This window comes from Amia ocellicauda, chromosome 3 (genome assembly GCF_036373705.1).
Source record: "Amia ocellicauda isolate fAmiCal2 chromosome 3, fAmiCal2.hap1, whole genome shotgun sequence".
In the NCBI taxonomy this organism is placed as follows: Eukaryota; Metazoa; Chordata; class Actinopteri; order Amiiformes; family Amiidae; genus Amia; species Amia ocellicauda.
In genome coordinates this window covers 54,365,892-54,379,679 of record NC_089852.1, presented here as the reverse complement: position 1 = coordinate 54,379,679, position 13,788 = coordinate 54,365,892, and the positions used below count along the sequence as shown (strand labels likewise).

The 13,788-nt window shown below is 37.9% G+C and overlaps 1 protein-coding gene across 1 annotated transcript in view; it reads right to left on the bottom strand.

Moving 5' to 3' along the window:
• Positions 1-13,788, bottom strand: part of dnhd1 (dynein heavy chain domain 1) — a 109,247-nt gene that overhangs the window by 2,903 nt on the left and 92,556 nt on the right. Inside the window, exons 36-40 of the mRNA XM_066700193.1 lie at positions 13,473-13,610; positions 8,184-8,382; positions 2,939-3,030; positions 2,233-2,469; positions 1,036-1,674 (exon numbers count right to left, since the gene is read on the bottom strand). Coding sequence (XP_066556290.1) covers positions 1,036-1,674; positions 2,233-2,469; positions 2,939-3,030; positions 8,184-8,382; positions 13,473-13,610 — 1,305 coding nt within the window. The remainder of the gene's footprint in view (positions 1-1,035; positions 1,675-2,232; positions 2,470-2,938; positions 3,031-8,183; positions 8,383-13,472; positions 13,611-13,788) is intronic.

Genomic DNA, 13,788 nt, shown 5'->3' with positions numbered 1-13,788 from the left:
TATGTTTTGCAGAGGATGTTACATAAACTTTAAGCATGAAATGGACATGTAAGTTCAAACATGACAGTAATGAAAAGCACTTTTATTTCAGAAAGGGCGAACAATAAGACCTGATGTTTTCCCTTTAAGTTGTCCTTAGGTGTAAGGTACATCAAATTCAATATGCCAGTGAAGCTGCTATATTTAATAAACAAGTGTATTACTAATTTCACTTGCATGCTATGGAGATTAAAGTATTATAATATATTGCATTTCTATAGGAAGCTCTGGTCTAAAATGTTACTGGAAACTAATTATTGTGAAACTAAATTATTGCGAAATTTGAATTACCATAAAAGGAGGGAAATGTATACGATTAAAGCCACTCCTCATTTGTTTTCCTAAGACTGGTTTAACATTTCCAGTTGATTGATTATAAATATTAAATGGGTGGCACTGAAGACAAAGGAGCAATATACACAGTGGATTTAGGAGTTTGTTATAATTAATCACTGTTCATCTAGGGCATTTGGAGAATCTTTGAAAAGCAAATCTAACAATGCCTGCATACAAAGTGAGAAGTAGCCTATAGAATTTCAAAGATTGAAACAAATCTTCACTTTATATAGTTCACTAGTAGGGCCTAATTTAAAATATCACATCTCATTTTCGTCCCTCTCACTACATGAAGTATACTGCTGCTCTGGAAAGTTCAGAGAAGAGTGACTTCAGAAATTCCTGCTCTAAAAGGACAGCCAGGACAGACAGGATTTGAGAAACCCATTCTTTTTAGTCTTGAACCACAGACATTTACCAGGGAATGTTTTTCAGACATCATCTCCAAGGAATACTTTACTTTACACTTAAAGAAACAAGGACCAGAGATCACAGATCTAGGTACATTAAGGCTAGGTACATTCCAAACATGAAAAAAGTCAACAATTAGCTCCCCAACCATGATGTAGTAGAAATCTCTGGTTTCCTTCAGTAAACCCAAAAGGAATTCTGGAACTTATGAATGATTAGAAACCAGAAGAGCAAGACTGTGTGAACAACTATATAAACAGCTGATGCACTTTACCTGGTACTGCAGGGAAAACTCACTGATGTCCCTCTGCTCAGCCTGCACCCTCTCCCACAACAGGGCCACCAGGAAGCCCTTGGAGTTGTGGAAAGCAGAGAGGTGGTAGGCAGCAGGGGGAGCTTCCCCAAACAGGTAGCCCTTCAGCAGCCCAACCTGGGATTCCAGCTGGGACAGCAGGGGCAGGAGCTGAGGAGAATCAAGGGGTCCTCTGTGTGCCACCTGGGTCACCACACCACAGTCTTTGGCATAACTGAGATCAGCCAAAAGGGCTGACACCAGAGAGCTGATCCTATTCCACTCTTGCTGCATGAACTGATACAAAGGTCCCTGAGCCCCAGACCTCCGGCACTCTCTCTTCAGGCCCAGGCTCTCCCACAGCGCCTGCAGCTTCTGCCTGGCTTCCCCAAGGTCGATGGTAAGTGGGGGAGGCTGTAGGCGTAGCCCGGAGCCCTGAGACTCCAGGAGCAGGCGGCTGAGGGTCTGACTCCTGTGCCGTATCAGCTCCCCGGCCAGCCCTGCACTGAAACCCAGCAGTACTGGGTCAGTGCTACATAGCAACCGCTGCACTCTCTGCTCTAAAACCTGCAGCACTGGAACCCCAGGGAACAGACCTGAAGAATCACACACACTAGTCAGTGCTGACCTATAACAAACACAGAAATGCCTAAGTTGTTATGGAAAGAAATACTAAGATATTAAAGGGGAACTCCACTGAAAATCCATAATTTCTCAGTTTATTCTATAAGTAGCAACATATTCTGTGGAGTGAGATTATCATATCCAGCTCATTCTATGTACCAGAAATCAGAGATCGCAAAATATGCCATGATGTCACAGGGGTGCTAACTCAGGAGCTGCTTTGCTTTCACCTTTAAGTGAGTCACTTTTATATCCATAAACATACATTTTCTTATCTTTTTAACCATTGCAAGGTCGCACCCAAAAACAATACAATATGTTGACAGCAATTAGGAGAACTAAACATTGGGAGGATTGTATATTTAAAAATGGAAACGTAATATTCTTGCCCTCAGAATTTGTATTTATGGAGAAAAAAGATTTAATGAAATAATGTCCAATTCCTTAAGTACATCTTGAAGCTTTTTTTATATAGGTTTAGTGTTGCACTTCAGAGGAGAATATGTGGCTTGGGGATTTAGTTTACATACCATAATGGCCAGAAGCTCCAATGGCCTCTGGGAGCACATGAGGGCCATCTGCCCACTGTGGGGAAGGGGGTCTGAAGCAGCTTCTAGCAACCCCCTGTAGGATGCCCAGGTCTTCACTGTCCACAGAGTGTCCACCGTAGACCAGAGAGCCTAGAGCCAGGATAGGACATGGGTTACTTGAGAGAAGGTGACCACAAAAGAACAGTAGGATGCACATAGGGCACATGTTAAGTTTCCCTTACTCAACCTACTTGGCACAAAGGAAATCTAAAAACTCTCATCTCTGTTTTAGGCAAATCATTACACATATTGATATGGAAAAGAAAATATTACACATTCTCCCATCTATTCAAACTACACAAATCATGCAAATAGATCTGGGAATATATACCAGTATATATCAGTTCATGCAGCATATATACAGTATATTACCATTGGTTTTCTTCATTATTAGGACACCAACTAGAATGGTTTGATGAAAATGTAGACTCTTTTTTGTTATACTCTTGTGTTTATGGACACATTACTTGTTTAATTTCAGAAACAGGGTTTTTAAACATAGCCATCCATAATAGTGATATTGTTTTTGTTTATATACATAGATAATTGTACAACTGGAAGAAATATTGCATGGTGTATGCAATTATTTCCATGTTAAACTGCTAGACAACAGTGCCATATTAGCCTTTATCCTTTCAATGTTTACCTGCAATGAACTCTAGAGCTTTCACTGGTTCCACACACACACCCTGAATCCTGTCCCAGGCAGTCAGGACCATAAATAGGTCCTCTTGGGTCCTATAAAAAGGCAATGTGAACATTACAGGGGATTTATGTCAGTATAGTCCTCTATCCCTGCTAGATAGCACTTCACAGTTTTTATTATGCTTCTCACGTTCTTGATTGTTTTCCTCCTTGCTCCCTTTCCCGTAGCCCTTGACTGTGACACTACATCTTGACAGCATTTAGCTTTCACCGTCCAGGATGTAGGACCTCACTTACTGTACTGGTGTAAATTGTAAATTGGAATTTGTAAAATGTATTATTTTGAATTGCTATGTTTTAGTTAAATTGAATTTGTATTGATTGATGCCTTGTACTTAACTGTATTTTTGCACTTTGTTTGCACTTATGTTGTAAGTCACCCTGGATAAGGGTGTCTGCCAAGAAAAATAAATAAATAATAATAATAACAATATCAATCATAGTAGTTTTCTCAGTGTAATGTGAATACACTGGGGGCAATTACAATAGTTCATTATCTGTACAACTTTATGCATTGTTTCTTTCCTGTTATGAATATACAATATATTATTATACATTAAGTTTGTGATCATGGTTGTTGATTTTCATAAAGCTATTTAATGTTTGTTTTGTTCTGGTTGAATATGACAAACAAGTTTTCAAGATTTGGATTTGAAGTAAGCTTTGACCATAGCGAACTGTTTAAAGTGACTTATGTGGACTGCACATATGGAAGAGTATAATGCCTCATTTCCACATTCAGGTGCACCTCAGTGTGGCCTTTCAAGTCCGAGAGGCACAGTTTCGTACAACCCAAACTGGTTTGGGGCACATACTGTTACATCCCTTACTTAGCCAGATGCAACACCACTGTAATAATGGTGGCCGCTATTGATGCGAGAGATGCAGTAGAAACATTTCCCAAGAAAGAATATGTGTGTTTGTCTTGGGAAGACGATTAAAATTAAGCAGTTATTAATGTACGGTTGAAAAGTGCCACACAGGATCAACTGCGTGGAGCATTAAGACATTTATAAGTGTTTGAAAAGGTAGCGAAATTCCTGCTGGAGAAAGGACTGCATTGGACTGCAATACAGTGTGCCGTGAAAAAATACATTCACTTTTTATGGTATAAATACATGCAAACATGAAAGACTATGGTGACTACACACAAAGGATTTAAAGTAATTGTCCTGTGACTACCCTTTATTTCATACTGTATATTTCATGATATGCCAAGTGGCTACATGGGACAATATCTGGGATAGGCTACTTATGCTACTTAAGTCATGTTATATTGTCAGTGTTAATCGGATCATGATACAGGGATACACATAATACACGTTTCATCACGCACTTTTCATCACAGGCATTTCATCAGGCAAATTTCATCACGGGGTACATTTTATCACCAGCATCAGTTCATCACCAATTTGCATATTCATCAGCATTTTGCATATCCAGTTACAAACTATACAGGCACACACTACACTCTTTTGATTTAGATCGAATATTCTTTAATGACCTACGATTCCAAAACAGACTTATCAAATACTACAGTTACGGCAGTTGTAGTCTGTTTTTCAGACTTTCTGCAGTAAGTGTTGTAGTGTAAGGTACACTTATAAATTTCAATTTAAGAAGTGAATTTATAGTATCACCTTATCACGAATCCTGGAATCTTGTAGAACTCAATTTCTGTAATAATTGGACACAGACACCAATTCCAAAGATATAAATTGTCAAATTTATTCAAAAACAAAGACTAAATGTAGCACTACACTAATTATACAAAAGGGAAAAACTAATTAAAATTCAACTCTAGATCAACAAATCAAGGACCATGGGATTGCATATGATAACACACAAATCGTTAAACAAAAAAGGTTATAAACACACAATACCGGTTAGTAAGACGAAGGTGAGTCTCTCGTTAGTATTGTTAGTCAGACATTAAATAACTACGCAGGTTAGTATTTATGTCAGGTAACTTCTCGTTATATATATATCAGTCTCATTTACGTTTAGGTGCCGAGAAAGATCCTATCATTACTTGTTACCACAATTTCCCTTAACTGATTATTATTCAATGATTAAGGATAGGCAGGGCCACCAATAATCTAATGTCTATTAACTTGTGTCAATTTCAGACTAAACAGTTAAACAGGAATATTTCTTCGTCGCAGAGAGGCCTCTCTGTCTTCGGGCTCAGATAACGGCACATGGCACGAGGTCCGTGTGGTTTGGAACAAAGGCAGTCCAGTTCGGCTTTATCCAAGAACTTCCACTCAGTCGATGCACCTGGAAGTTGGGGTTTCTCGAATGTAGAGTCTTTTCCAAACAGATTTTCCACTGGTTTAAAGGCTCCAAGGTTGTGCACAAAATCTTCTTTGTAAGCAGGGTTCCACCGTAGTTACTTGAAGACAAAGTCTTTGAGGAAAGCAGGGCCCTGTTTGTTCCAAGGGTCAAGTTTCTTAAGACTCAATAGCTATTTAAATGACTGAACACTTGCGTATACAGTCGACTTAGTCAATTGTCCAGCTGTAAAACTCCACTGATCAGGTGGGCACAGGTGGGCAGCGCAGTCTGTAAAGTTCTTTATTTAATAAAGTCCTTTAAAATAATTCTTCGTACGGCTCAATCTCCTTCTCCCAGTTTAACTCTTCTGTTGCCGGCAAAGACTTGGTTGGTTTCTGGTTCCAGTTCGGGCAACAGAGCTACAAGTTGAGCTGTGGCAGCGAGTTACTGGTTCAGGTGAGAGAGAGAGAGAAAGAGACTGTGCGCTGTTCTTTATAGTCTGTCAGATCAATAGGTGATTGGTTCTTGAGTTTTTGAGATTGGATTTCGGTTTCAGCCCCAAGTGTCCTATTGGAGGGGGGCTTGATTTATGACTGATGTCAATCCATGCCATCTTTTGGAAATGCCGGTTGGCCCGGGTTCATAGCTCTATGTCGGGATTTCGGCTCTCGTCCACTTCAAAGAGTTTTTTTATTACCTACAGGCCCCTTTCTCCAAACATCTCATAGCAGGATTCCAAACTATTTGGCCTATTCTCGGTGCCATCCTCCCCAAAACTGTAATTTTGATGTAAACCAGTTCCAAGCTGATGAGTTAAGGAAATCTGATAACTTTGGGTGGGAGAGGTCTTCTTTATATCAGTGCTCCAGCTCAGAGCTAAAATGCTCTTATCAAAATACACCCAACATAACGCTACAGTGTGAAGGAAGCTGTTTAGATCATCTAATATTCCAGTAATCTATATTGGGAGGAATACTTACACATGAACCGGCATGCAAACATACTGTGCAGTACACCAGGTGAATATTTGTTGTTTGTGGTCACTCAGTGTAAGTTTTTTTTGCTGTACATGTTAATAGGCTTGTTTTGTTCAAACTAACGATTAATCCATTTTGTATTCCTAATCAGACCAAGTATCCCCCAACCCCCCCATTTCAGAATGCAGAGGGGAATGCTTCACATTGTTAGAGAGTTGAGAGTCTCAGCTTTCATGGGATAACACTTGGCAAACAACACAACAGTGAAGAGTACACATGGGAATAAAGATAAGCACTCAGGTACTTTCAAAATGATTCAATGATTTCTTTTTTATCTTCAATTGTTTATTTGTTCTATGCTTTAATTTCAGAGTGCATTGAGACATTAAACTGCGTACATGTCAATAAAAACTGAAAAAACTCAGGTAGTGTACATAAAAAATAATAAAAACCAATAATAACATTGGACAATAAACAGTGTAAACTGGAGTATAAATCGGTATGCACATATCTTAGCAGACTTATAAAATTTTAAAACATAATAAGCTGAAACGCCCTATATATATTTTATTCAAATATTTATTAACATACAAAAATGGATATGACGGAGAAATTCACACATGCAGAGATATTTACTTTTAAATTGCAAAAGCCAAGCAGCTATATGGCGGTTCTAGTGTTAAACTTTTTAATGTTATTGTCAGCTCCTTTCATCTGACCTATTTATTAATTGTATTCTATTGTGTGAATAATCTGCTCTTTGGGGCATCTTTTTTAATTACACATCAATATTCTTCCTTTAACCGAAGGGGAGCTGTGTGGCGTGGTTTCAGTATTTGTTAAATACACTATTTCCCTTATATACAACATTGTTGTGCCGAAATTAATTAATAAATAAAAAACTAAATATATTTATTTATCTATTTCATTTTTTATTCATTCATTCATATAGGCTTATGTATTTCTTTATTGATTATGTACCTTCAAAAACTGCTGGTCTAAAAGTCCATGTGTAATTTGTAATTGAATATGCAAATTGTGATGAACTGATTCAGGTGATGAAAAGACGGGATCAAGTAATAAACATTTACTTATTTTTTAAACGTGCTGCTCAAACAATTTAACTAGATGAAACAGGAGCATATATGTCAAAATGAACACTTAATTTTCCAGGCTAACAAATAGTCTATCATATTTTTAATATGTCCCGCTTTCTACTTTGGTCACCCGGTCACTCTATAAGACTATCTGTTAGATATTGCAAAAGCATTTCAGTCCAAAGTTTATGCACTTTAATGTTTAAGGCATTTCAGCCTCCAGTTTTTGAACACTAAATCCCAGAATACTGAGTGTCCCAGGTGTTTTGACCTTTCATGTCTCACATTCACTTACAGCTGTACCTAATGAAAATGAATGGAAACGCAAGCAGCAAAGTTTAGGTGTAGGGTTACAGCCCGGCCACGTGAAGGTGCACTTAAACATGGTCAGTGGAAGTGGGATATAAGTGAAGTGTTTTTTGATTTTGTTCTTCATTGTTCTGTACCAAATGTGTTTCAAGTGACAAACTGATATGATTTCTTATACTACCGTAATCATATTTGTAAACATGGAATAATGACATAACGTAATGACACTAATATATAATGAGAACATTTGTTTCCTTTTGGCACAAAAGTTCAAGTGTTTAGCACCACTTTGTCACTTTGTAATATAAGCATTTTTATTATAATAATGTCAGTTGGATTTGACAATAGAAATCCTACTAAAAGCAAAACTTCTAAAACCTGTCCTGAAAGGATTGTGACATTAAGAAAGGAAACACAGTAGCAGATGGGGCTACTATGGTAGGAACAATAGTTTCCACACATACAGGATCACTCCTACAAAGTCCCTTTTAGTGGAAGAGAGGGAGGCTGTGTCAGGGTGTCTCACCAGCAGTGGGGCAGCCCCTGGACCAGCCGGTCATAGCTCTGCCGGTGCAGTAGGATAGAGTGCAGGATTGCGCAGCGGGCCAGTAGCTCAGGAGGGGGAGTGTGCCGAATGGCTGCCTGCCTCAGGGATGTGAGCACTGTCTCCCGCAGCTCCCAGGGGGAGTCACAGGCCAGCACCAGGGCACAGGCCTTCACAGGCACTGGAGACACAGAGGAGGGTTACATATAGGATTAAAGTTGCTTCACACAGAAGCAGTCTGCATTGCCAAGGTGTCAGGGGGTCACATTTTTGAATTCATAGCTTATGACAGAGCTGGCCAACCCTGGTGCTGGAGAGCCACAGTGTCTTCTGTTTTTTGTTTAATTAAAAAAAGGTTAACTACTTTATTGATTCCATTATCAAGCTTAATCAGTTATTTAATTAGTCACTTAATTAATGATTACTTACCATGTAATCAGGGTATTCAGTGATTGATGATTTACAGAGACCTACAAAACCTGTAGGGTTGTAGCACTCATGGAACAGGGTTGGCCGCCACTAACTTAATAGCTCTTGTTACCTTTTCCTTACCTGAAAAGTTTTTACCTTGTATATTAGTATTTGAAAAATCATGGCAGTTGCCTTGTATTAATAATAATAATAATAATAATAATAATAATAATAATAATAATAATAATAATAATAATATTATTATTATTATTATTATTATTATTATTATTATTAATCAATCCACTGCCGTGTTGGTCAGAGGTTGAACTGCTTTAATGGAGTGGAGCAGAGGCTGCACCCAAAGTAGCAGGTGGTGCGCTGTCAAGCGACCTCCCTGCCTGCTACTGTAGGCCACCACTGCCATGCTGTCTGCACGGTGTCCATGCACTTGAAGAAAATGTGAGGAGCTAGACACAGGCCAAAAGGAGTTACTGAGGGGTGTAGGGGTGGGCCAGAGACTGCTGGAAACCTTCAGGGCCAAGGCGTGGCAGGCAGGCAGAGGTTGTGGCTCCTGCTGTCCCAGGTGGCCACGTCCTCTGCTTGAAGGGCAAGAATGGATAGTGCATCTATGAAGCTATTCTCTTCTTCGTGTTACATAAACCATGACTGAGAGCCCCAGTAGTGCTGGTCCTACCGCACCACACTGTCACAACATATATACTGTTCTGATACAGCAGCTACAAGAAGCTGTGTATTGCAGCAGGGTGACCAGCCAGAGTCTTTGGGGGATGTCTCCTCTCACAGAATGTTTTTAATTTTTTTTATATTTATTTTTAAACTATAAGTGAGGTCATGTGCACACATCACTATAGTAGAAACAGAAGGCAGGAGAGGGGATGTGTCTCTACTGCTCAATATAAACAAGCAGGAACTCCCTCTTTTGTATGTGTGTGTGTGTGCAGTATGCAGTGGTCAGCGCTGGCTGGTGTGGGTACTGAATTCAGCACTCCAACCACCGAGACTCTTCCACAACCAACTTCAGCAGGAGTGTTCTGCCACACTGTAAGCACTATGCACCGGTGTTGCACCATAAAAAACAACTGCCTTCCCACTCTGCACAGGAAAAACTGGTCTTTCCCAGAGTCTGAATGGGAATGCACATAGGAAAGCACTGCACACTGGGCTGCACAGTAGTAAGATTTTGATGCTATGTAGGACTTAGGTTCAGAAGACCTACCGAATGATGTAACTGGAGTTGGGTCTCAGTTGTAGCAAAGTAAATCATAGCACTCAACTCCTTGTAGTTAAATACCATTCTTTTTTAAATTGTACTGTTTTCACATATGCAAACAAAGCACTGTGCAGCTTTAAATAAGTAATTTACTAAAAAATCCTTGTTTTTAGTTTAGTTGGTTTCTACAGAGCACACTGGAACTCTATCATATGCAGGATCCTGTCTTTTCTTCACACACTTTTCATCACACACTTTTCATCAGGGACATTTCATCACCAATGACAGTTCATCACTAATTTGCATATTCAGTTACAAATTACACATGGACTGTCTCTTTTGATTTAAATCAAATTTTCCTTTAAATTTTTTATTAAATCTCTTTAATTTCAAAACTTAGTTTTTCAACTCAAACTGAAACTTCTCCACCTTTTATAGATTAATGCATCACTCTGTCTGCTTGTTTACATGGGGAAGTTCACATCACGTAGACTTTCCACATTCTGCACAGAATATGACCATTTATTCAATGAAGGCTCAGATTTTCCGCAGTAAGTGTGAAGGAAAACTGTTTACATCATCTAATATTCCAGTAAATGTAAAAATAATGTGCAGTACACCAAGTGAATATTTATTGAGGGCAGTCACAAGTTTTCTTGTTGTACGTGTTGCATTTATTTTAACTAGTTGTGTGTACAAGAGAGTGAGACGGGGAGGAGGGGGGTGTTTAAAATAGGGCTACAGCACAATTATATTTTACACCGTAAAACAGTTTATACATATTATTTTATTAAACTCAAAATTTGAAATACATCTTTTACTTTTTACTTTATACAAAGTGAAGCGCTTTGAAATGGCTCTGTCTGTCTATTACAGCCATGTACATCAATGCAGTAAATGTGTTTTCCAACAGTACAGTACATTTTCAACAGGGCTGTTTGTGTTGCTTTTAGTAACCTGGCAGTGTCTTTTTTCTGTGTGTCAATAGACAGCGCTGACTGAAATGCAAGAGTCCTGTATAGATGCTGAATTGTAGTGCCAACAGCAATCTAAATGCTAACACCAGCAAGCCTGTTGTCAGCCCCACACCTAATACAAAAGATTGAATTCAAAACGAAAGTTAGAAACTTTCTGAGCAGATCAGAGGACAGGCGATGAGCTATATCAGGTGCAAATTTGCTATTAAAACAATTATGATAATACATGAATATATGATGTGTGTCAGGAATCAACACGATTATAACTCTTTCACAATGACTAATGTTATTATAAAGCCCAGATTATAGGCTATATTATATGCATATTATATGCGGGTCTGGCAGTTGGAGGAGAAAATATTTATAACTTGTAAATTTTGAGGAGTTTACAGCTGAAATGCCGTATATGTGTTTAATTGAATGTATTAATTTATTTTATATGTATTTAATATTTAGTAAGAACAGGTATGCAGGATACATTCATACGTATAGATATTTACTTTTGAATTGCAAAACCCGCACAAATAGCAGCTATGGCGGTTCTGGTGTTAAACTGTTTTTAATGTTATTGTCTGCTCGTCTGACCTATTTATTCATTATATTCTATTGTGTGAATAAACTGATCTTTGGGACATCTTTTTGAATTACAAGTAAATATTCTTCCTATAACCAAAGGCAACCTGTGTGGGGTGGTTTCAGAATTTGTTAAATACTCTATTTCCCTTATATTCAACATTGAAAAAGGGTGGTATACTCTACTTACAGTCTGGGATACACTATCGGTCAAACGTTTTATAACACCCCAATTTTTCCAGTTTTTATTGAAATTTAAGCAGTTCAAGTCCAGTGAATAACCTGAAATGGTACAAAGGTAAGCGGTAAAACTGGCAGAGGTTAAAAAAATTGTTTAGATTACCAAAAACTGAAAAATAATGTACATTTCAGAGTTATATACTGTGTTACTACACCCTCTTAAGCATTATTTGGCAGTGTTATGCGCAGCTATTCTGCATAGAAGTTACACTGTATTCCTACAATGCACACATAATTTGAAAGCTTATTCTCTTGGCTACCAGCGCGTAAATGCGGGTGGGGGGGTATAAAAACCAAATTTAGATGCTTCACATCGTTAGAAAGCTGAGAGTCCTAGCTTTCATGGGATAACACGTGGCAAACAACACAACAGTGAAGCGTACATATGGGATTAAAGAGAAGCACGTGGATTTGGTGCCCTTTTAAGGGTACCAGAGGGGTTTGTCAGCTTAAGGGGTTAGATTTTGTTAAACAAATGATTCCATGATTTATTTTTTATCTCCCAGTTTATTTGTTCTATGCTTTCATTTCAGAGTACATTGAGACATTAAACTGCATACATTTCAATAAAAACTGGAAAAATGGAGGTGATCTAAAACTTTTGACCGGTAGTGTATATTAGATCAGATAACACAGTCTGGTATAGTTTGACGGAGCCTTGGCCCGGGTTAAATTAGGCTTTCAAGTCAGTGACCGGGTTTTATTTATGGAGGATAATTTGTGCCAAAATTAAATAAATAAATAAATAAATAAATAAATAAATAAATAAATAAATAAAATATGAAATACTTCAATCAATATAGAAATAAATACATAGATTAATAAAAAAGGAAATAAATCAAATAATCATTTATTTATTCATGTAGGTCTATGTATTTAGTATTTTATTATTTGTTTGTTTATTTAGTTATTTATACATTGTGGCACAAATTACTCTCAATATTTATTTACGGAATTGAATAGGTACTTTGAAAAACCGACTACAACTGCCGTGGGTAAGTAGGAATTAATAAAAGTGTGTTTTGGGCATACTCAATCGAAATCAAAAGAGACAGTCCATGAGTAATTTCTAAGTGAATATTAAAATTGATGATGATTATGGAAATTGGTGATGAACTGTCGCTGGTGATGAATTGTACCCAATGATTAAATGCCTGTGATGAAAAGTGCGTGATGAAATGTCATAGACCAATAGTATATATAGTATATATAATAGTATTCATCATGATGTCACAGTAGGAAAAAAAAAATCTCTCACATGTTGTTATATCTTGACTTATTAGACAATGATAAAAAAAGTCCTTGTTTTTTAATATATTACTTTGCTACTATGATGCATTCAATTTATTGTGCCAGGGGGCTAACTATGTCCCCCTTAACAGGAAATACAGTACAGACATAGAACACAGGATTTTGATATTATTGTAGGATTTCTATATCCCATTATTTTATATGATGCTTTTAAAAGCCTATTTTGATGTTAGCAGAAAAGCCAAGATGTCAGTGGTGTCAGGCTAGAGTGAGCAGTTGTTCTGTGGGTAGGGTTGCCACCTTTGACAAACAAAAAAAGGAATGGGGTGCAGAGACAGAGTTAAGCTAGGGTGGTCCGGGGGTATACCCCACCCCCGTGAGAAAATTTTAGGTATAAAGCCTTTAAATTGACATATCTGGTGACTTCTGAGAACACAATCCAGACAAAATGTACCTTTATTTTAAGTAAATATGAGGTAAGAAAATTGTTACAGTTGAACAGATATGTCTTTTCATTTTTGGAAAAAACACAAAATTTTGCTCTTGATTATGGAACAGGTGGCAACCCTAGCTGTGGGAGACTCAAACCTGGGACAGAGAGGGGGGCGTCATTCCGAGTGATGAACCACAGTCTAAACTGTGGGTGAACAGGCCTTCCAATACATTGTCCTGCAGGGGCTGGGCTGCTGTCTTCTAAATGTTGTTGCACCTTCTCTTCATGCTCATCTGCAAAAACATATGGCTATTAAGTCCTGCTCCTCTTTTTCCGTGAGAAAAGGAATTCTAATAAGTTATTGTAATTCATGTTTCTAATTGCTCAAAAGTACTCATACTGTTGTCACAGTGAAATATGGATAACGGTATTCATTGTTTTAGACTTGTTGCCAACTGACACCTTACTAGA